The sequence below is a fragment of the Chionomys nivalis genome, chromosome 11 (assembly GCF_950005125.1).
Source record: "Chionomys nivalis chromosome 11, mChiNiv1.1, whole genome shotgun sequence".
Classification (NCBI taxonomy): Eukaryota; Metazoa; Chordata; class Mammalia; order Rodentia; family Cricetidae; genus Chionomys; species Chionomys nivalis.
This window is the reverse complement of record NC_080096.1, coordinates 9,491,792-9,516,302: the sequence shown is the minus strand read 5'-3', so window position 1 is coordinate 9,516,302 and position 24,511 is coordinate 9,491,792. Positions and strand designations below refer to the sequence as shown.

General features: G+C 48.8%; 1 protein-coding gene across 1 annotated transcript; it reads left to right on the top strand.

Annotated features, from left to right (window-relative positions):
* The first annotated feature begins 536 nt into the window (after positions 1-536).
* On the top strand, positions 537-19,097 carry Lrrc38 (leucine rich repeat containing 38). Its single transcript, XM_057784863.1, has 2 exons — positions 537-1,784; positions 17,954-19,097. The coding sequence occupies exons 1-2, from the start codon at positions 1,142-1,144 to the stop codon at positions 18,205-18,207; spliced, it is 897 nt and encodes a 298-aa protein (XP_057640846.1). The 5' UTR covers positions 537-1,141; the 3' UTR covers positions 18,208-19,097.
* Positions 19,098-24,511: the final 5,414 nt, after the last annotated feature.

Sequence of the window (24,511 nt, the reverse complement as noted above, 5' to 3'; positions counted from 1 at the left end):
CAACCTCACCTTTGTGCAGCTCGAAGCCTTGGCATCTCTCTGACCAGATCACTTTTCTCGGGTATCAAAATGATGGGGAGCCGGGCGGTGGTGGTGCACGCCTTTAATCCCAGCACTCGGGAGGCAGAGGCAGGCGGATCTCTATGAGTTCGAGACCAGCCTGGTCTACAAGAGCTAGTTCCAGGACAGGCTCCAAAACCACAGAGAAACCCTGTCTCGAAAAACCAAAAAAAAAAAAAAAAAAAATGACGGGGAACGGAAAGAGTTGGTAACTCCCGAACTCTGCTTCTGACCTTCCTCAGCTACCCCCCCCCCATTTCACAGGAGTTCAGGGGGCCTAGGAGGCTCTGGCCCCAGGTCATCCACCTCCCAACTCCCTTCCAAACTGCCCCAATGCCTCTTGATTGAGCCTTGCTCAGAGCCCCAGTAGATCCCCGCTGGGAGGATAATCAGTTCCATCCCCAAGCTCAGGACCAGCATGGAAAACGCTGACTGGCCCGGGTCATCTTTCCAGTCACAGCAGAACTGGCAGCTACCCGCCAGGCTCACACCCTTCTCCAGAAGGAGGTGGGCCAAAGGCAGGTGGGAGGAAGGAGGGAAGCCCAGCCGTCCTGGAGCCTAGCCCATACCTCAGATTCGCAACCCCAGACGGGGACTTGACAGCCTGCGGGCATTGTCCGGGACTTGGAGCTAGAGTGACAGGGGCCCCTTTGGCAGAGACTAGGGTGGCGCTGCGGGCGCATGCCCCAGACACGCCCTATGAAAATCGCTCCAGGGATCGGTCACCGAACTTAGTCTTGAACACCGCTGGCCAGGTCCGTGCGACAGGTTCTACTTCCCCGCCCGAGTGGGGTCTCGCTGGGCTCCCTCCGTGATCACCACCTATGCCTTGGAATGTTCCAGAGGGTCAATTTCCTGTGCGGGTGAATTCGGCGCCCAGCGCCTCTCCTCTGCCTCCTCCCTCCCCGCTGCCCGGACACCCCAGGTCGCTCTGTCCCCGCCACACTCTCATCGCCCCCGCGCGCCCGGGAGCATTCTCCCCGCCCCGCGCCGCTGCCCTAGAGCTCCCGGCGCCCCGCAGCCAGGGCTCCGCTACGCCTGCTTCGCCCCACGAGCCGTGTCCTCCGGAGCCCCCGGGGCCATGAGTCTCTGCTCTGTCCCCTGTCGTCCCACCGGCGCCGCTGCGGCGCTGGGGCTCGGTAGCCTCTTGATGCTGTTCGGGCCGGGACGCGCGTGCCCCACGGGCTGTTCCTGCACCGACCCCCACACCGTGGACTGCCGTGATCGCGGGCTGCCCAGTGTGCCCGATCCTTTCCCCCTGGACGTGCGCAAGCTGCTTGTGGCCGGCAACCGAATCCAGCAGATCCCCGAGGACTTCTTTATCTTCCACGGAGACCTGGTCTATCTGGATTTCAGGAACAACTCCCTGCGCTCGCTGGAGGAGGGCACGTTCCACGGCTCGGCGAAGCTGGCCTTCCTGGACCTGAGCTACAACAACCTCACTCAGCTGGGCGCCGGCGCCTTCCGCTCAGCGGGACGACTGGTCAAGCTGAGCCTGGCCAACAACCACCTGGCCGGTGTGCACGAGGCCGCCTTCGAGAGCCTGGAGTCGCTGCAGGTGCTGGAACTCAACGACAATAACCTGCGCAGCCTCAACGTGGCGGCTCTGGATGCACTGCCGGCGCTGCGCACTGTGCGCCTCGATGGGAATCCCTGGCTATGCGACTGTGACTTCGCCCACCTCTTCTCATGGATTCAAGAGAACGCATCCAAACTGCCCAAAGGTGAGCCAGAGGGTGGCTGGAAGCCAGGGCTGGGTGATGTAGGGAAGGAGATGGGAGAGTTCAGCATGCTCTGGTTGTTGGTGACCTCGCTTTGGGGACTCAGTAACAAGTGCCCTGAATGAGAATCGCTATAGGTGTAACTCCACAATATCAGAGGCCTGAACGTCTCCCGGATATGTTGACATAGAAAATGTCAAAGAACCCATCTGGAACTCTCCCAAGTTTCTACCTTTCTTCTTCACCTCCTACCCAGATTCAGGATCCGCCTTTTCTCCATCCTCTTTGGGTCCTAGGACAGGTGGGTGTGAGCCACGTACGGGTCCCTCCTAATGGGAAAACCCCGTGCTGTGTGGGACGCCATACCATTCCCAGAACCCAGAGATGGAGAGGAGCTGGTCAGTCCTGAACGTGGTCTAGCTGCACAGATTCTAACCTGGTCCTTCTGTTCCCGGATCCCCTTGACTCTTCAGAACATCTCTGGTGAAGAAAATTCCCGGCTAGGACAAAGGCAGTCTAGATGTGGAATTGTGGGACAGAAATCTTTTGGGTGGGTACCACCCCTGCTTTCCTGCTGCCCCTCCTGCTTTCTCACTTACACCCAAATGGCTGATGGGAACACCAGGGCTCTAGGAACACAGCATGAAGGAGGTAAAGGCAGAGTTGAGATGTCAGGGACCCCAACATTTGTTGGAGTGCAGGCCAGGACTGATGGCAGGTGATAGCCATACCTTAGGTAGAGTTCACCCTTCTACTCATGAGCCTGTGAGCACTGGCCCAAATTGACCTCTCAGACTAGAACCACCCTCCAGAGAGCCTCTAAATTTTGGTGAAATTGTCCGCAGTCCTGTAGAGCACACATTACAAAAGGTGGCCTAGCTGTGAGCTTCCCTTTAGTCTTCGGACTAAAGTTAAGAACTCAGAAACACTGTTCCTTGCTGTATGGGATTCCCGTGTCTACTAGTCCACCCCACAGGGTCATAAGCACATACCCTGAGGCCCTGCAGTTACTCCTGTGATAAGAGGACACTTTCCCTAATACCTCTCCTATGTGAACAGTTCATAAAAGATCTAGCCTGCAAGCTGCAGAGTCCCCCAGGTTTGAGTGATGCCCTTCTCCTGCCTGGCTCCCTAGATCTGTCAGGATATTCTGAATGACAGGAATGTCCTGTCAAAGCCTTCTCTGGGGAGAGGGTCACTTTTCTGTGGTTGTTCCCTTCTTGCTGGACTATTATCTGAGTGTGTGTTTACTATGGGGCTCTCACTGTCTTCCAGTTGGGGGCAGGAGCTTGAGTTCTGTTTCCAGGGTTGCTTTGGGTAGCTGGGGCCTTGAGTGGGCTTTAAATGCTTCTGTGCCTTGGCTCCGTTGTCCCTTGGCTACTTGGGTTGACCTCTGAGACCTCCACAGTGCCTTGGGTCAGAGTCTGAAGTTGTGGGTTTTGCTTTAAGGTCTTGGGGACTCTGAGTAGGTAAGTCACTTAAGGTTTTCCCTTCCTCATGTGTTGTCAAAACCAAAACACAGTAATGAGGGTGTAGCCCCAGAGCAAGGGGAGCTGTTTGTTTGTTTTTTCCAACATCCATCATCCATGGGAGAAAATGGGCAGCAGGTGGACACAGGAGGCTGGAAAGAATGGACAGGCACTGAAGACCGTGTAAGGGTCCTGGGGATAGGGCAGAGGGGAGAGGAAGACCAGTCTCATCCAGCCAGGAGAGGAGGGTGCCAGCTGGAAGACACCTCCTGGGCACAGAGCCAAGGGCAGCTCCAGTCTCTCAGGGCAGCTGCCTACAGAGTGTGGCCAGAACAGTGTCTCCAAAGTGAACCAGAAGCAAGGAGGTGAGGGACCTGGTGAGTGCAAGACTCAAGCTCTGATCTGGACTCAGGTTTATGATTTTGGATGAGTCCCTGACCTCCCCCAGCCTCAGTTTCCCTGCTTCTGAAATCAAGATATGGACATTGTCCTCCTACCTGCTGGGAGGGCACAATGATACCCAATGTGTTGTGGATGCTTAAGAGGGGTTAATATCCATTCCCTCCTTTATCATACTTCCCATCTCTTCAAACTTTAATTGGCACAGGTAATTGTGTATATTAATGGGGCACATCCTGTGATAATTTAATTCATGTATGTGATATATAGCTATCAAATAAGAGGAGCTTACCATTTCTATCTATCCCATTAACCGTTGATCATTTCTTTGCTCTGGCCTCGTGCAGACTCCTCCTGGTCTTAATTAAATATAAATATGTTGATATGGGGACTAGACATGGCTCCGTTTATAAAGTGCTGCCACACAAGCCTGAGGACCTGAGCTCCGATTCCCGGGCATACGTGTAAAAATCAGGCATGATAGTATGTGTCTATGGTCAGATGAGCAGAGACAAATGGATGCCAAGAGCTCATTGAGCAGCCAATCGAGCTGTATCAGGAACCTCCAGGCTCAGTGGGAGACACTCTCAAAAAGGAAAAGGAAAAGATGGTGGAGGAGGCTAGAGAGATGGCTCAATGGTTAAGAGAACTTACTGCTCTTCTATCTTATAGAGGGTCAGAGTTCAGGTCCCAGCACCCATGATGATTCCACCTCCAAGAGATCCAACAACCTCTTCTTGTTGGTACTACACTCATACTGCACACGTAGCCTCTCCATTGCAGACCTGTAGAAACATAATTAAAAACAGAAACAAAATTTTCAAAGGATACTTAAAAAGAGATGGAGAGCACTTGAGGAAAACACATGACCTCTGGCCTCCATCCATCTGCACACATGTGTACCTGGATACACATGTACACTGCACATACACACACAATAAATAATAAGTAATTAAATAAGAAAAACTGCCTGTGCTGTAGAACACTAGGGTTTATTTCTCCTTGGTATTCGTTATGTGGTCTCCCTCTGGTCTCCACCTCCACCTCCTTCCCAGTCTAGGTCTATCATGAAGGCCAAGGTCAAATCTCTAAGGCCGAGGTGGGGCACTGAAGTGTGTGTGTGTGTGTGTGTGTGTGTGTGTGTTTGCAGTGCCAAGTGCTCTATCACTGAATGACAGCCCCAATCTTTGTAACACACTTACCTCATCTGTAAATGATGATACAGTACCCCGCTAGGCGAGGTTCCCGGGAACGGTGACTTTTTAAATAGTGGTGTTGTCTAGACTGCCCCACTGCAGTGGAGGCTTGTGTGCAGAGAGGCCACACTCACATGAAAACAAGGTTGGAAGATGCTTCCTCCTGACTCCCAGTTTCTTAGCCATCCTGACCACCAACTTTCTCCATGAAAATCAGGCTGCCCTGGGGTACAAGCGCCATGCCTTCTAAGAACAAACATTGCCTCTCCCCAGAGAGGGAACCCCCAGACCTGAGCAGAGGGCGTCCTCTAGTATTGCTCCCTGTACCTCTGCCCCCTTCTCCAACAGGACCAGGGCCGAGTTTTCTCCTTGTGACCTTGACTGCTTCAGACAGTAGTAAAAATGTGTTGTCTGCCAGCGAACCTCCCCTGGTGGCCACACAGGGATGGGGAGTTTCGAGCCTCAAAGCAAGTTCCCAGGAGAGGAGCGGGAAGGGGAGACAGGGATAGGCCAGGCTCTTTCACTGGGCCTAAGGTCAGAGAAGAACCTGCCCTGCTGAAGGGAGAGGGCAAGGGATGCCAGCAGCACCTGTGGCCAGGTAACAGAAAGCAAAACAAACTAGCAAATGACAAGCCAAGCGGAAATTCTAGGATGCCCTATTAGTGTTGAATTTCAAACCAATGATAAATCACTTCTTTTTTTTTTTTTTTTTTTTTTGATTTTTCGAGACAGGGTTTCTCCGTAGCTTTTGGTTCCTGTCCTGGAACTAGCTCTTGTAGACCAGGCTGGCCTCGAACTCACAGAGATCTGCCTGCCTCTGCCTCCCAAGTGCTGGGATTAAAGGCGTGTGCCACCACCGCCCAGCATCACTTCTTTTTTTTTTTTTTTTTTTTTTTTTTTGGTTTTTCGAGACAGGGTTTCTCTGTGGTTTTGGAGCCTGTCCTGGAGCTAGCTCTTGTAGACCAGGCTGGTCTCGAACTCACAGAGATCCGCCTGCCTCTGCCTCCCAAGTGCTGGGATTAAAGGCGTGCGCCACCACCGCCCGGCCCAGCATCACTTCTTAATATAAGTATGTTATTCCTAAAGATATGAAGACCAAGTATACTATACCTATTTAATGTAATATGACATATTTAGTATATGAAATGTTATTTGTCCTTTATATGAAATCCAGGCCTAATTGGGCATCCTATATTTGTGTTTTTATTTAATTTTATATATTTAGTCGGGAGTGGTGACATATGTGTATTAAAGCGTGAATGTGGAGGGCAATGGACAGCTTTTCAGAGTTTGCTGTCTCCTTCCACTGTGTGGGACACGGGGGTAAAACTCAGGTTATCAAGCTCGGCGACGCATGCCTTTACCCACGAAGCCACCTTGCCATCTCCCGCGCTCCCTTTGATTTGCTTGTGTTTGCAGGAGGGTCTTGCTGTGCAGCCTAGACTGGCCTGGAACTCATGATTCTCCTGCCTGAGCCCCTCGAGTTCTAGGATCCCCAGCATTCAGCTCCATGCCCAGCTTTCTGGCGTCCCGACCGTGCTGCCTATGGTTATAAAGCTCTTGTCGTTTCTAAGTTTCTTTTCACTTAACACCTGTGTCCGATGGACACTTCCTCAACAACTTTCCCACCAAGAAACAAAGCAGTTACCAGGATGGATTGGCCGGCATGGGGCTGAAGAGTTAGTGACAACCTGGCACTCTGGGGTACCCCACCGCATGCCCCATTCTGAGAGACATGAGAAGGGATACTGTCTTTCCCCATTCAGTCCTCAGTTCCTGGATGACACCAGGCTGCTTCTTCTGTCTAGTCCTAGATTCTGACCTGTTCTGGTGGTTCCCCACGAGATACCGGGCTCCCAGGTAAGGAGGGACAGTGGGAGGCTGGGGCACAGGTCTCATATTTCTTTTTTTTTTTTTTTTTCATATTTCTTTAAATAGAAAGTACCCCAGACCTGGAAGCCAGAGAGACTTTGGAAATCACTCAGGTGGCCAGCCAGGGTAGAGAGGCCAGGAAACCTCTGGTAATGACACCTTTGTCACAAATGCTGTGCTTTCCCTTGCGTCAGAGCTGCCTTCACATAGGCCTGGCAGGTAGACAGCCTAATCTGAGAGCCACCTGGGAACTTCCTGCGGATTCCTAGGTCCCCAGGCTTCTTGAATAAGCGCCAGGGGAGAAGGCCACAATCAGTTCTGTATGAGCCCCCTTTGAGGCTTTCCTATGCCCAGAAGCCTAATAACTGCTTTGGGGAAGCCTTGGCTCCCTGGCTCTGTAGTTTGCAGCTGGGTGGCTGTCTTAAGTTACTATTGCTCTGTTGAAACACCACGGCCAGAAGCAACTTAGGGAGGAATGATCTGGCCTACATTTCCACACCCCTGCTTATCATCAAAGGAAGTCAGGGCAGGAACCTGGAGGCAGAAGCCAGTGCAGAGCCTGTTGAGAGAGCTGCTAACTGGCTTGCTCCCCAGGGCTTGCTCCGCCTGCTTTCTTATAGAGCCAAGGACCAGCCCATGGATGCCACCACCTGTAATGATTCCACATCAATCATTAATTGAGAAAATGCCCTTCAGGTTTGCTGACAGTCTGATTTTTTTTTTTTTTTTTTTTTACTTTTCAGTGATTCAGGGTCTCAGGGTAGGGACTATCATATACCCAGGTCCCCTCCCTTTACTGTATGAGGAGAGGACAGTGAACAGAAGAGAGGAGGGTAGAGCCAGGTCAGATCTTCCCAGGAAATGTGCCTTTTGCTCTGCCATCATCCCAAACTGTCTTGCCTTGGGCAAGTGAATGGAGATTACAGTCATCCAGATAGAGAAAGAGCCAAAGCTTGCCTGAAAGTCACAGGATACTTCCTCTTAGACAGCTCCAAGGTGACTCTCTTCTTCTAAAAATAAAATAAAAGCAGTTTTCTTCTCTTGATTATAAAAGTAATAAGCTTCACTTAGCAGTCAGGGGTGGGGGAGCGGATACATATTACATAATGAAGATGTACAACCTCCCCCCCAAAAGCAAATAAACAAACAAAAATCCCCAGAGGTCCGAGAGGTGGCTCAGCAGCTAAAAGCTCTGGCTGCTCTTGCAGAGGACCTGAGTCTAGTTCCCAGCACCCACATGGTGGCTCGCAACCATCTGTAATTCCAGTAGCTCCAATGTCTTCTTCTGGCCCCCAAGAACATTACACACTCATGATGCACTTGGCATACGTGTAGGCAAAAACTCATACACATAAAATATAAGTTAAACAACCAAAATATTTTTATTTTATTTTTTACATGGTTTCTCTGTATAACAGCCCTAGCTATCCTGGAACTCACTTTGCAGACCAGGTTGGCCTGGAACTCACAGAGATCCAGCTGCCTCTGCCTCGTGAGTGCTGGGATTAAAGGTGTGCGCCACCACTACCAGGCTGAAATCCTTTTACTATTAAAGTTCTATGCTAATTATTTTTTTTAAGATGGCATTATGGTGTACACCTTTAATCCTAGCCCAGCCTGGTCTACAAGAGCTAATTCTGGGACAGGCTCCAAAGACACAGAGAAACTCTATCTCAGAAAAAAAAAAAGTGAAAGAAAACAAACTATTATGTTAAAAAACCAAAGCAACCAAACAAAAAAGGAAATAAATTAGTCACAAAACAATAAGTCCTGTGTTGGCTATTTTTATGTCAATTTGACACAAGCTAGAGATATTTGAAAGGAGGGAGCCTCAGTTGAGGAAATGCCTCTGTAAGATCAAGGGCCAGGCTCTAAGGCATTTTCTTATCAGTGAAACAATGTGGGAGGCCCAGCCCATTTTGGGTGGGGCCATCTCTGGGCTGGTGGACCTGGGCACTATAAGAAAGGCTGAGCAAGCCATGGAGAGTAAGCCAGTAGGCAGCACCCTCCATGGCTTCTGCATTGGCTCCTACTTCCAGTTTCCTGCCCTGCTTGAGTTCCTGCCCACAGTGCTTTTGATGATGAACTGCTCTATGGAACCGTGAATAAAATAAACCCTTTCCTCCCCTAGTTGCTTTTGGTCATGGTGTTTCATCACAGCAATAGAAACCCTGACTAAGACAAGTCCTATACAGTTGGAGGAACAAGGTGGTGAAATTCACAGAAGAGGAAGGAGAATGGGGGTGGCCAGGGGCTGGGCTGTGGGCATTTCACGGGTACAGTTTCTGTTTGAGAGATATAGGAGCACTGGCTGCATGATGCCAGGATGCTCCAGTATGAGCCCTTGACCCAAAATTGCCCTACATCCTTCTCGCCACGAAATCAGCTTATTATTTAATCAGACGGAGTGTCTGCCGGCCGAGACAGTGAGGATAATTGGGAATTGTCCCCCGTGCGATAGTGGATATTTAATGAAAATGGCAGTAGAAAACAAAAGTTAGCACTATGGGAAATTAGAGCCCGTGCTCCTTGGCACCCCAGAGCAAGAACGAGCCCCACAGGGCTCCTTGCAGGCCTCCTGAGGCTGCATTCCTCTGTGGCCCGGAATAACTCCAGCTGAGGCCACAGCACATACACCTTCTCCAGATGTTCAGGGTGACAGAGAATAGATGTCTGGAAAGACACTAAACAGGGCGTCAGGAGACTTGGGATCCAGGCCAGAGTCTGGGTGACTGCCCTATTCAGCTTTCTATTGCTGTGATAAATACTATGAAGCCAACTTGGGGAGAAGGGATTGATTTCATCTTACAGGTCAAAGGCAGGGGAAATGAGAGCTGGAACTCATCTCACAGGCCACAGCCCATCATCGTTGAAGGAATTCATAGTAACCCAAGCAGGACAGGACTTGATGCAGAAACCATGGAGGAATACTACTTACTGGCTGGTTTCCAGACCCACCAGCCTGGGGACAGTACTGAGCACAGTGGCTGGGGCCTCTTTCACCAGTAGCAATCAAGAAAATGCCCCTGCACACATGCCCACAAGTGACCAGTCTGATGGCGCCAATTCTTCAACTGCGGTGCCCGCCCTCAAGATTAGCCATCATCACGGCGACCTTAGGCAAGTTGTCTGATTTCCCTGGACCCTTCATCTGTAGTATAAGCGAGGGCAGGGGAAGGAGGGAAGTTCAGGCATCGAAGAGGTATCTTCTCACACATCTGACCTTCCACTATGTGATGCTTGAGAAGACAGAACTGCTGAAAGCCTGGCTGGAGATGTGGAAGGCCCCAAACTGCTATTTCCTGAGCATTTTATTTGTTGTTTGTTTGTTTTTGAGGTGTTTTGTTCCTTCCTTCCTTCCTTCCTCCCTCCCTCCTCCTTCCTTCCTTCCTTCCTTCCTTCCTTCCTTCCTTCCTTCCTTCCTTCCTTCCTTCCTTTCTTCCCTCCCTCCTCCTCCTCTTCCTCTTCCTCCTCCTCCTCTTCTTCTCTCTCTCTCTCTCTCTCTCTCTCTCTCTCTCTCTCTCTCTCTCTCTCTCTTTCTTTCTAAGTTCTATGAGGCAGGCAGGGTAAAGCGAAGGTGGGGGTTTTCCAGCACAGGGTGTGCCCCCTTTAGCCTTATCCCTAAGCCTCTGACACTTCCAGAAGACGGACAAGAGCTGTGTCACACAGGTCTTGGCCCCTGATTGCACAATACAGCCTGCAGCTCAACTGGTGACCAGAGTAATACCAAATCTCTCGGTGACATTCTTTTCTACAACCTGTCAGGTTGATGATGATGCATAGGTGACTAGCCAGAGCTGGAGAGATGGCTCAGCTGGTAAGGACAATTGCTGCCCGGCCTGGTGACCTGAGTTTGCTACGTGGGAAATGGTGAAAGGAGAGAAAGGACTCCTGTCCTTGTCCTCTGACCTGCACAAGTGTGTTGTTTTAAGCACCCTCCACGCCAAACACAAAAATAAAGTGTAATGAAATTTTAATAGGAGAAAAAAAAAACAATCCTAGAATCATCTGAGAAGAGAAGATCATGACTTCTCTACCATAAATAGCCTGCAGCCATTAAGTGTGTATTTTTGTGTGTCTCTTCATGTGATATATGTGTGCGTGTGTTATACACTCGCAGTGCATGCACCCTTGCTAAAAAGTACATTCAGAGGCCAGAGTACATCTGATGTCATGCTCTACCTATTTCCTTTAGACAGGGTCTCTCACAGAGCCTGGGGCTAGCCTGGCAGCCAGCAAGCCCTAGCCATTTGCTTGTCCCTGTCTCGTGTAGCACTGGTCTTACAGGTATGCATGTGGCCGTGCCTGCCTCAAAAAAATGTTGATGTTGGGATTACAGGTGTATGAACAGCTTCACCTATCTTTTGAAAAAAATATAAACCCTGGAAATTCAAATCCAGCTTGGTGTACTTACATGGCAAGCTCATTTAACCATTCTCTAGCTTCCAAAGTGTATTTTATTTAGTCTACAGTCCCAAGATTCAAAAGGCGGAAGTCGGAGAATCTCTTGAGGCCAGGAGTTTTAAACCAGCCTGGGAGAAGCTGAGACAAATGCCCAGAAGTGGCATGTTGTATTTGGTGAATGGAAAGACTTTTCCAATACGGTCACCAAACACGGTGCTGAAGATATTTCTTCCAGACAGATTGTGTGTGCTTACACCTAGAAAGGAGGACCTAGGAACAGCTAAACCATTGTGCAAATCAGATTTGTGAGTTCTTGCCTCTGCCTTCTGCTCATTTATTGCTGGCGTCTCAGTGTGTATGCCGGTTTTGCCTAATAAGCGGAATCGGGAAAGCAGAAACCTATCTTTAACAACAGAAGTGCTTAGGAGAGCCTGTAGCCAATTGGATTGAGAAGCTCTCAGGAGGCCAGAGCTGGAGAAAGGCCCCCTGAGAGATCTCAGCCCAGCCTGGTCTTTGGCAAGGGGCCGGGCCAGGCTTGAGAGATTAATCTCAATCCACCATCTGCTGTGTCACTGTCTATTTCTAGGATGGCAGTTTGTCACCCTCGCCACTCAGGTATCAGCTGTGGGGAGAAGTCATCATTCAAGGGGATGGAGCCTGGGGTGTGGGTGGGAGGAGGACCCCAGCCACTCACAGGACTGCCACAGCCATCCCGAGAGAGAAGATAGGCGGGAGCAAGATGGAGCTGCCTGGTGGATGAGCAGAGGAAGAGCCACTACAAGGCAGAGGTCAGGAGGTCACATAAGCTGCCCACTGGGAAGTCACCCCAGGAGAGGTGATCTGCACGGGCACCTTTCCTATGGCCCTCCCGCCTGCATGGGCCTCCAAGCTGGCGGTTTTGCAGGAAATCTGGGCAGCCGTAGATAATAAGGGGTTGTGAGGCAGTAGCTGTCAGAACAGGGGCTAACTCATCCTTGAATTCCATTTCCCATAACCCATCCCAGGACCAGTGAGCATAAGCAAGAGAAACCAGCCCTGACTGAGCAAAGGGAAGGTTATTAACGGAAGGATGCCAGCCGATCCTTAGCGCTGAAGAAACAGGCTCAGGACAGGGATGCAGCTCAGCTGCCAGAGTGCTTGCATGGCATGCAGGAAGCCCTGGGTTCCACCATAAACTGGATGTGGTGGACAAATGCCATGGAGGTAGAGGTAGGAGGATTGCCTGGGAAGCCAACATTGGCTACGTAGTGAGACCCTGTCTCAAAAATAACCAAAACCTCAAACAAACCACAGTGAGGGGAAGATGGCTCTGGGGGTTTGGAGAGTCGAACCCCACTGGCAGGGGCAGCAGGAGGGGTGGCTAGACTAAGTGGGCTCCACTTTCCTTTGAGTTATTGAGTTTAAGTGTTGTCCTGGCACAGAGACAATTATCCTTGTAGGAGAGAGGCCAAGAGATATCTGAAAGACAGCGACACAGAGCAGAAGATCCTGGGAAGACAGGTTAGAGAAGGAAGCGATGAGCCAAGGACAGGCAGCTTCTCTCCCAGGGTCTTCAGAGGTAGCCCTGATTCTGACCTCCATAGCTGTGAGAGCATACCCGCTCCCTCTCTGTGTGTAGACAAGTTCTTATATCTTGTAGCTCAGGCTAGCCTCAGTCTTGACCTTTCCTGCCTCACCTCAGCCTCCAGAGTGCTGTGACTTCATGAGTGTGTCATGATGCTCGGTGTTCACCTCTGCCCCAGAGTGAACTTTTTTATTTGTTATACGTATGATCCTGGGAATTGAACACAGGCCTTGTACATGCCAGGCAAGAAGAGTTCGGCTTCTAAGTTATACCCTCAGCCTTTTTGTTTTTTTCTGTTGTTTTGAGACATGATCTCTCCATGTAGCTCAGGCAAACTTCTAACTTTTGATTCTCCTGCCTCACTTTCCTAAGTACCCTGGGATTACAGGTGTGAGCCACCATAATCAACTGCAATTAGTTTGGGCGCCCCTGTTTGTGTAGTTACTGGGGCAGCTATGAGGGAAGGATGCGGGTCCATGCCCTGTGGAATTGTCAGGTGGGGTGCAGGAGACACAGTCCTCCATTGTCACGCTCAGGTACTAGAAGAACTTCTCCCAGACTTTTAGGGGTCCCCAGTCAGGCAAAACCAGGATTTTTGAGTCAACACAGGAAAGAATTTAGGACTGGCCAGTTTATGAAGTTGATTTGGAGATTTTATTAAAGATATTTTAATATAGGTTCAGGTATGGGGGTTAGAAGAGAAGGCAGCTCAGAAGGACAGACAGACACACCTGAGAGCATGTGCTCAAAAAGTCACGGGGAGTCAGATATACCCACGTGTGGGCTCTTAGGGGAGAGTGGCTCATCTAAAGTTATTTGTCTTGTTTAAGCGTCTGTCAAGCTAGAGTCAGCTGGGGAAAAAATTCTCATTAGAAAATGCCTCTAGTCACTGAACAGGCAGAGGCAGGCAGAATTCTGTGAGTTTGAGGCCAGCCTGGTCTACAGAACTAGTTCCAAGACAGGCTCCAAAGTTACAAAAAAACCCAGTCTCAAAAAACCAAAAAAGAAAAAGAAAAGAAAAGAAAGAAAAGGAAAAGAAAGAAAGAAAGAGAGAGAGAAAGAGAAAATGCCTCTATCAGATTAGCCTGTGGGCATGACTTTAGGGTATTTTCTTGGTTGATGAATGTTTGGGGCCCAGCCTACTGTGGACAGTGCCAGCCCTAAACTGATGGTCCTAGGCTGTATGAGAAAACAGGCTGAGGAAGCCATGGGAAGCAAGCCAGTAAGCAGCGCTCCTCCACGGCCTCTGCTTCAGTTCCTGCCTTTATGCTCCTGCCTTGAGTTCCTGTCCTGACTCCTCCGATGATGGACTATAACCTGGAGGCCAAATAAACCCTTTTCTCCCCAAGATGTTTCTGGTTAGTGTTTCAGAAATCATACGAGGTGACGCTGGAGAGATGATTTAGAGGTTAAGAGCACTGACTGTCCTGGCAGAGGACCTGGGTCTAGTTCCCAGTACCCATGTGTTAGCTCACAACCACCCATCCATCGCTCCAGTTCCAGGAGATTTGATGCCCTCTTATGACCTCCAAAGGCATGGCCTGGTGTACAGATATACATGCAGGGAAAACACATAAAATAAAAACAAATAAAAATCTAAAAAAAAGAAATCAAAGACATTATTTATAATTACTATATTCAAATGGTTGCAAAGACACTTAGATGAGGTACTTTTCTGTTTACTTGCTTCAGACAGGATTTCAAATAATCCTTAGTGTACAGTTGAGATTGCGTTAAACTTCTAATCCTCATGACTTCGCTTCCCAAGTGCTGACAATGTAAACACACCTGGCTCCTGGGGACACTTTGAATTGCCCCCCTGGCTGGGGTGCTGCTGGCATCTCCTATAAATAGGATGGGATGTTAGTTAGCCTAAAGCGCACACGGCTCAATCCAAGGACAAGAGTCCTGTCCCGCATGTCAATAGTCCTGGGGTTGGGGGTTAGTATGCAGCTCAGTTGCTAGAGTCCTTGTCTAGCATGCAGCAAGTTCTGGGATCATTCTCAGTACCAGATAAACCAGGCATGGCGGGGCATGCCTGTAATCTTAGCACTTCCTGAGGTGGAAGCAGGTGAATTGGAAGTTCAAGGTCATTCTTGGCTGCACCTGTGTTCAAAGCTAGTCTGGGCTACTTGAGACTGTCTCAAAAACAAAACCCAAGATGCCTGAAAGACAGTTCACTGGGCAAGAGAGTGGATTGCTCTTCCAGGGGACCAGAGTTCAATTCCCAGCCCTCACATCAGACAATTCACAATTGCCTGTAACTCCAGCTCCAGGAGATCTGATCTCTCTCTCTCTCTCTCTCTCTCTCTCTCTGTTCATGCACACATGAGCAGGCACACACACACATACCTCATGACTTTAAATCAATCAGTCCATCAATCAGTCAGTCAGTCAATCAATCAGTCCACCACAGCCCTAATTAACAGAGTGGACCACACACCAAAAAGAAGACACGGGAATAGGTGGGGCACTTGCTGAGAAGAAAGGATCTGGAGGTGGTGGGGGACGCGATGGGAAGGTGTGAAAACAACTGAATGTGTTCTATACAGATATAAAACTGTCAAACAACAACAATCAAACCACAAGCAAAACAGTGCCAGGTTGAGAAACCAGTTTATGGCAGAATCCTGTTAAAAAGGAAAAGGAACCCCAAAGTCACAGACCCCAACATCAGAGCCCTGCACCAGTTGCTACAGGGTACTGTAGCAGATGGCTCTAGGGACAGATGTTCACCCTCTTCTGCCTGGCCCTGTCCATCCAGCCGACTGTCTTTGTCCAGCTCCTCTTGTTTGTCAGGGTGTCTTATCACAGCTGAGCGCAGGCCCAGCCTCCACTCGTGGTGGGTTACGTGGTGTTTTCCCAAACAAGTCCTTTTCTTCCAGCCACAGAGAAATGTGAAATGACATTTTCTAAAACCGTTGCTTTGTAAAAATGCCAAGGCTAATCTCCAGGCACAAAGAGCAGTGTGCAGATCAGAACTGACTCGGGGAGCTGCAGCCTGGGAAGAAGAATGGGCTCAGAGTGCGTGCGTGATGGGTGTGTATGGCTGCGCCACTGACTAGCTGAACTGTGACCTGCTGTGAGCTTGAGAGCTGCACATCCTGTGGCTGTTAGAGCCCGTGCTCAGGCCTCAGGCAGGACTCTTTCTTCCTGGTTTTCAGGGTATCTTTGGCTAGTAAGTAGCTATCAAGAGGAGGCAGGTTGACTGATTTTTAGCCCTGAAAAATAGATGTTTGCAAGGGAGCCCCGCTATTTGCATCTTAAAGCTTTCCTAATTTGGCCCAAATGCTTTTCAAATGCTCAGAATAAGTAGGGAGAAGTTTGTTTTTTTTTTTAAAGTATGCTTAATATTTAAATTTCAGGTGTGTGTGTGTGTGTGCGCGCGCGTGTGCGTGCATGTATGTGAAAAGGCCAGAAGTGGGCATCAGTTACCCTGGAGCTGGAATTATAGGAGCTGGGAGTAATCTGACACACATGCTAGGAACTAACTCTTCCTCTGGAAGAGTAGCAAGTACCCTAACCACTGAGCTCTCTCTTCAGTCCCATGTTTTATTTTGCTTTGGTTTTCGGACGAGATTCCATGTGGCCAATGCTGGCTTAGTTCGTTTGGTGTTATAGGCATGCACCATGCCATACCGGAATAGAAACCAAACCAAACCACTCTGCCTACTGAGCTACATCCCAGCCCTGAAGTTCTAGCTTAAGAAACAGTCAAGGGCTTGGGATGTAGCTCAAAGGTACTGTGCTTGTCCGGGATGAGCAAGGCCTGGCTTCTATCCTCAGCAGAAGAGAGAGAGAGAGAGAGAGAGAGAGAGAGAGAGAGAGAGAGAGAGAGAGAGAGAGAGAGAGGAGAGAGAGAGAGGAGAGAGAGAGAGAGAGAGAGAGAGAGAGAGAGAGAGAGAGAGAGAGAGAGAGAGAGAGAGAGAGGACGGGAAAGGGAAGAAAAGGCAGAGAGGTAGGAAAGGAGGGAGGTAAAAGAAAGAAAAGAGTAAAAAATTCCATTGTGAAGATGGACAAGGTGGCTCATTCCTGTACTTCCAGCACTTGGGGGCCTTACATAATGAGTTCCAGATCAGTCTCAAGTATATAATGAACCTCTGTCTCAAAAACTAGCTAACTAGGAGCTGGAGAGATGCCTTAGCAGTTCCAAGCACATACTGCTTACTCTCTCAGAGGACCTGAGTTCTGGTCCCAGCACCTGTGTCTAGCAGTTGTAGATGATCCAATGCCTCGGCCTCCAAGGGCATCACATGTAATCACACACACACACACACCCTGTGAATTGAAGCAGTGGGGTAGACAGAATCATTGTACAGTATATGTATATATAGGAATAGCAAGTCAATTCCATTAATTTATATAATTTATGTGTCAGCAATTATATTATACATGTGCCTTTAATCCCAGCATTTAGGAAGCAGAGGCAGGTGGATCTCTGTGAGACTGAAGACAACCTGGTCTACAAAGTGAGTTCTAGGCCATCAGGGGCTATGCAGTGAACCTTGCCTAAAAAAGCAAAGCAAAACAAACAAACAAACAACAAAGTTCTGGGTCATCTAAATCCTTGAGGCTCCCAAGCAGCTACATCGATTTAGGGAGAGGAGAGAGAATGCAGTATAGTTGCTAGGTAACTGTTCCCATGGAGAAATGAATGGGTGGGGTGGCTCTGGATGTGTAAAGGATGGGCCCAGACTGAGGGAGGGAGGAAGCTCATCCATTTTCTGTTCTGAGCTGGAGACGAGGGGGGTCACTGGTAAGAACCCCAAGTCTGGTTTGGGGCACTGGACAATGAGTGAGATTGCTCTTTTCTGGACCCAAGAGGGCTAATTAACAAAGTTGGAAGACAGCTGACTCTCAGACGATGTTGGGAAAGGGCTGAGGGTGAGCTCTACTGCTTGGAAGCACTGAAACAGAGAACGAGAGAGGCTTTCCTGAGAAGGGGAAGACACCAAAAGTAAGCAAGGATTGATGGTCGCTCAGTTTCCTGTCAAAATGATGTCTCCCATTTTCTCCCCAGAAAAAGCACACCTTCCAAACCTATCCACAGATAAGAGGAAGTCTCCAGAGCTGAATGCCTAGGCTCTCGAGCCTAGATGTGAACCTGTGAAGTTAAGTTACCAAAGGAAGTGCTGTGAGATTTCCGTCTGGGAGGTACTACAGTTGGGGGCTGCAGCCTAACCCTCTCCCTCTCTCTCTCTCTCTCTCTCTCTCTCCTCTCTCTCTCTCTCTCTCTCTCTTTCTCTCTCTCATTCTGTCTCTCCTCAGGCCTCGATGCCATCCAGTGCTCACTGCCCATGGAAGACCGGAGGGTGGCCCTGCGCGAGCTGTCAGAAGCCAGTTTTAGCGAGTGTAAGTTCAGCCTGTCCCTCACGGACCTATTCATCATCATCTTCTCGGGCGTGGCCGTGTCCATCGCCGCCATCATCTCCAGCTTCTTCCTGGCCACTGTGGTGCAGTGTTTCCAGAGGTGCGCCCCTAACAAGGACACGGAGGATGAGGATGACGACGAGGATGACTGAGCCACCTCTTCCTGCCCTTTGCTTTCCCACACCCAAGCTAGTGGTACCTCTCCAAGGGAGACCGAGATGCTGAAGACAGAAGCATCGCATCACTCCAGGCAGTGAAAGGGCGGGTGCTTGCCTAGACGCACCTGCTGGGACAGTCGATCCCAGAGCATAGAATCAGCAGAGTAGAGATGCAGGAAGGATGGAGAGATTCATTCCTGAGAGAGCCCACCTCCCAGGCTGGGGCATTCATGTGTGTGAAGATAATCAAGTCAGGCTTCATGGCTTACAGCTTTACAACTTCCCCAAGCTGAAGTGAGAGCTTTACAGCTTCTGACCTCAGAGGCGTTTGGACCATTCTTATTACGAGCTGCACTCTGGACCATGAATCATCTTCCTCCTAAAAGACAGCAGAGCTCTCGGTGGAGATTCAAGCTCAGCTCATTCTCCACGGGAGCAGGAATTCTTTTCCTCTATAAAAGGACCCAGCAGCTTTGGGATGTTAGACCAAGAATAAACAAATGTACCCGCAATAGACAATGTCTGTGTCTCCCCTCCATTGCTGCGTTGACTCCAATACCCAGCGTGATGATGCAAGATGACTTGAGCCAGCAACACTGAGCTGGGCGAAGATACCCGAGGCAGAGGTTCACAAGAAGTGGCTGGGGTTGTTTTCGGGATCCACTCCTTCAGGGTGTTTTGAAGAGGGCCCTTGGATATGACTGGGTCATGAGGATGGATTCATACTGAGTGCAGTTAGTGCCCTTATAACACAGACTCTGAAGACCTCCCTGCCCCTTCTTCCAGGTGAGGACCCCGTGAGAGGACAGCCATCTGTGAACCAGGAAGTGGTCTCTCACAGGAACTCAACCCTATTGGCACCCTGGCCTCCAACCTCTAGCCTCCAGAACTGTGAGAAATAAATGTTAGTTATTTATAGACCTTTGTGCCTGTGGTTTTTTTTTTTTTTTTTTGATAACAACAGCTCAAGGAGACTAAGACACCAGATTTAGATGAAATGTTAGCAAGAAATAAAAGCTTGAACTCTGTCAAAGGGTGTTTGTTGTCTGTTGGTAAGTAGGTTGGGAAATGTGTGTTGGCATCGCCTGGACTCCAATCCTTATCCTAAGAGGTAATACCTTGCAGAGGACAGACAATCACTGTGTCAAGTTGTGATGGCCGCTTTGATGTTTCCTTCTTTCTTCTGTAGTACTGTCAGGGTGTACTCCAGAGTCCCACCTTAGCCAATAGCTGAGTCATCTTCTGTGTTGGTATGGTCTTAGACCTGTCCGCTGAAGAAATTTTGGGGAACTCTCCCAGAAACCAGGAGGTCAATAAGCAGGTTGCCTTGGACCAACAAAGTGTTCCTTAAACAAAATAAAACACCACCAACAAAAATAGATGTGAGGCCACACACCTTTAATCCCAGCACTCAAGAGGCAGAAACAAGCAAAACTCCAAGTCTAAGGAAGTAGATAGGGCTCCATGCACCCCAAAGAGAGTGTTCCAGGCCAGCCAGGGGGTACGCACTACATAGTGAAACCCTGTCTTTAAAAAAAGGTTGGCATGATAACACATGCCTCTCAGCCTAGCCAGCTCTCAGGAGGTGGCGGCAGGAGGATTACCTCAAGTTTGAGGCTAGGCTGGGCTACGTAGTGCAAGTGAGACCCTATCTCAAAAGCAAAACAAATGAACAAAAACCTACCACGGGGACTTGGCCTCTGAACAACCTCCATCGGTGGCGTCAGTGGCCTCGGGGTGTGCATGACATTTCCTTGGAAGATGGGTTGTGACAGACAGTGTTTTCTGAGGTGAGGGAGACAGCACTTTGCTTCAGAGACAGAAGCAACCACGTCATGAGTCCAAGCAGGCTAATGCAAAATGACTTGTGCTGGCAACACCACTGAGTGTAGCTGGGTCCGAGACCCGGACCAGAAGAAGCTCACGAGAAACGGCCAGGATACTTTAAGGAACCACTAATTCATTGTTTATAATGTCCATTTTAGGAGCCAGATGTGGTGGTATAATCCCAGCTTTTGGGAGGCAGAGGCAAGGAGGGTCAGGAGTTTACAGCCAGTCTGGGCTTCATGAGATCCTGTCTCAAAAAGACAAAAAGTCGGGGGCTGGAGAGATGGCCCGGCAGTTGAGATCATTTGTTTCTCCTGCAGAGGACCCTGGTTTGGTTCCCAGAACCTACATGACACCTCACAATCACCTGTAATTCTAGTCCTAGGAGATCCAATGCCCTCTTTTGGCTTCCAGGGGCTCCTACATGCACACAGTTCATGTTAGCTCACCACATACAAAAGAAAGAAAGAAAGAAAGAAAGAAAGAAAGAAAGAAAGAAAGAAAGAAAGAAAGAAAGAAAGAAAGAGAAAGAAAGAAACATCCCTTTGCTTCCACGATCAAACTGAGTGCTGAGTGCCAGGTTCTGGTTTGTACTGGACCACATGTGCATATCACATTAGAAAGGAAACAAAACTATCACTGGAAAGCAGTAGCAAACTCCAAGAAGGGAATAAATGAAGTCCCAGGACAGACAGTAACTCATAGGAGGCATCTCAGAGTGGCTAGAGGTTGTATGCATGGGGATCTCCGGAGAAACAGGGTGTACAAGAGACCCTGTATCAAGAGATGAAGTGGCTCCCATAATGGGCGACAAGAAGTACCACGTACTTCTGTAGTTGGCAGGCTGGAGACAGGAGAATTGATGCGGCAACTCAAGGCCAGGGCAGTAAAGGCCCAGTTCAGCAGTCAGAGTGGGATTTCTCTTCTGCTGCTGCCTTTGTGAATTACTCGGGCCCTGAATGGATTGGGTGATGCATCATGTTACTCAAACACTCTTTTCAAGTGTTGATTTGGGCCAGAAACAGCTGCAATAGATACACTTAGTCCTAAGTCTTTAGGACCAAGCAAATATCCGAGCGCCTTGTAGCCCAGTCAGCTGTACACACGAAGCTAACCACCACCTCCTAGAATGCTTCTGATTGGCTGGCTTCAAGCTGAATCCTGTTTTCCCTATTCTGTTACTATAGCCTCCCTTCCCCCTTTCTTTCCTTCTAGTCTCTCACTATACTTCTCTATCCTCAGGAACCTTGGTGAGACTCTCAGTCACCCCTCTGCTTCCCAGCTCTATGGTCTTAGGCAGACGGATGACGTCTCACAGTGGCTGGGTAGGTGCATAAGTAGGTACATAAGTCATCTATCTGGTTTCCAAGGCAACCTTGGTGGGCTCTGACCCTTGAAGCAGGTAGGCTTCTGCTGAGTAGACCATAGAGGCAAACTGAAGTTGATTGCTGCATGCCATTAGGCGTTGCTTGAATTCTTGTTTGTACATCACAGACATGGGTGAGCCCTTTAACTGGGAGAGCAAACAGGAAGGGGCTTTGCTGCATTCAGGAATAATATTGTAATAGTCTCCACTTTGGTGTCTAGGGCACATCCTGCTGGTCCTTAAACTGCGGTGCTTCTCTGAGGGAAGATTCCCTCCCCTAGGAGATAAGGAAATAACATCTACCAATGACAAACTGAGGATGGAAGTACAATTCCTCCAAAGTTCACCCGGGTCAATCAAAGAGTTCACTAGGCTTCTTTAGAGAGTAATGGGTGGGTGCTTACTGGTGAGAGCATGGGTGACCACAAAGCAGCCAGACTGGAAAGTCTGTACCCAGCAGGGATGATGGCTTCCCCATGGCTGCGTAGATAGAGTTCTGCGCCTCATCCTTCCCCACCTGTAGCCTCTAGGACCTCTCCCAAGACCTTGAGGCCACGTGCAATAAAAGCAGAATTGGAGCAGCATATAAATGGTTGGGAGGGTGGCCGTATACTCAGATGAGGATACCATGACCCTCCCTGTCTGCTCCTTCTGTGAGAAAATGTCAACAATCAGCTAAGCCCAACTGTGATTTTCTTTTGCAAGAACTCCTGATGTGGGGACTGGAGAGATGGCTTGGTGGTTAAGAGCACTGACTGCTTTTCCAGAGGACCTGGATTCAATTCTCAGAACCCACATGGCGGCTCACAACTGTCTGTAAATCTAGTTCCAGAGGATCTGACACCTTCACACCATTGCACATAAAATAAAGTTAAATAAATCATAAAAAAAATCTTAAAATAACAAGAACTCCTGAGGATGGCAGCAGTTTGGCTCAGATGACAGTTCTGAACAAATGGGGTCTTGGACTTGCCCAGCCTCCTTCCATCTCTCTACAGTCACTCACATCCTTCGGCCCTCCCCCTCCTCAGGTTCCTTGCATAAGCCCAGCTTGTCCCAGCAGTAGATGGGAGATTTCTACCCAAGTCCCCTCTGTCTCCTCTTTCCCTAGGTCATTGTTTTCCTCTTGGCATCCGGGTCTCACCTCAATATTGCCACATCAGAGAGGCCTCTCCTGCCCTGCTCAGCCCAAAAAGGTATCTTTACTTCAAAATTTGGGTCTAAGGATATGTTACTTTGGAAAAGAGGTTCTGCTTTTGTTTCCAAAGAGGATGAGAACCTGTGGATTCCTTTCAGACTAATGTGGTTTGATGGAACAATACCAGCCCTAGAGGTCTCCATGAACTCTACAAATGCTTTGCCCAATAAACAGCAAGGAAGTAGTTTGGAAAGAACTACACCCAGATTCCCAAATATTGTTTACAAATGTTTGTTTACATTTAAAGGGGGATATGCTATAGATATGGATATTTTGATTTGGTATGGGTCTTGGTTTATTGATACGAATTTAAGATCAATTTTGTTATATATATATATATAGTTCTGCTCTTGAATAAAGTATTATGTCTGTGCAGCTCATTTAAAAATGTAATGTATAATTAAGAAATACAAGTTAGTAGCTAGTCATCTATAATAGTCAATCTTGTAGTCATGTTAGATTTTCTAGATATACAGATATATATTTCAGTTAGATAGATAATCTTCAAATCTTTCAAAGACCTACAGAATATGGCTTTTAAAATGTTTTAAGAACTTAGGATTTTTCATGACAATGAGACACATCTGCTCCTGGCAGTCAAGAGGATGATGGATATCAAAGAGGCTCCTTATGGAGTTTGTTAGCCATTTAGGCAAGAAACTGTTCTTGCCTGAACTGCTTCATGCTGTATGAACTGGACATTGCCCTTAGGCCTTGACCTCATGGTGATACACAGAAATAACAGGAAATTGGTTAGTTTAGGATATAAGAGCTAGCTAGACAATGTGCTTAAGCTATTGGTCAAACAGTATTGCAAATAATATAGTTTCTCTGTGATTATTTCAGGTCTGAGCAGCCAGGAACGAACAAATAGCCTACTTCAACAGGTGGGTGAATGTAGAGGTGCTCCACACGGACGGATGAGTAGGTGGATGGAGAGGTGCTCCACACGGACGGATGAGTAGGTGGATGGAGAGGTGCTCCACACGGACGGATGAGTAAGTGGAAGGATAGACAAATGGGTGGGTTCACATGGCTGGATGAACAGACGTGCAGGTACACGGCCAGGTGGATGGAAGCGTAAAAGAATACATGGGTGAGTACATGTCCATCCAGGTGGATGGATGGCTAGATGGGAGGGCTATGGGGGAAGGCGTGGATGGGTGGGAAACTGGTGGGCTGCATAGGAATGGTGACTAGTTAGCTGAATGAATGGACAGGAGGGGAGATAGACAGGAAGATGGTGGGAAGGTGGGTGGGTTAAATGGATAGGAGGGTGAGTGGGAGATACGTGACTGAACAGATAGATGACTTACAACGTTCCTTTTCTTTTCAAGGATTTGAAAGCTACCCAGACGCTGCCAGGAATATAGCCAAGAAGACCAGTACCCATTAAAGGAAAAGCCCTCTTCACCTTGCAGAAGACAAGGGACACAGCTCTGAGCACGGCACTACCGTGAGGTTAGGAGCTATACGAGTGCCCCGTCCTGAGAATTTACCCATCTCTATTGTGGCTCAGACTGCTGACTATGGATGTGCCTTCAGACTTCGCTAGGGACAACAAGGTCCTGGGTCACATGGCTAGGACACATCAGGCCAGTTCTGTCTGCCTGGCACAAACAGTCTTGGCATCGTGACTGTGTGCTGAGTGATTTTCGTTCATGACCATCTGACCCCCAATTACTTCTGTTAATTACTTGGACAGATTTTCTTCACAAAAAGAGCTTAAAACCCAGGGAAGTAGGAAGGGATGTCCTTTATCTGTCCTCGTCCACCACCTGCTCCCGAAGGAGACTGTGGGTTCAGGTTATTCGGTTTCCCAGGGATTTATTCTCTCATTGACTCTGCCAAGACCAAGGTCCACCTGTCATTTTGATGGGTCCCCTTAAGAGTTGATTCCTTAGCTA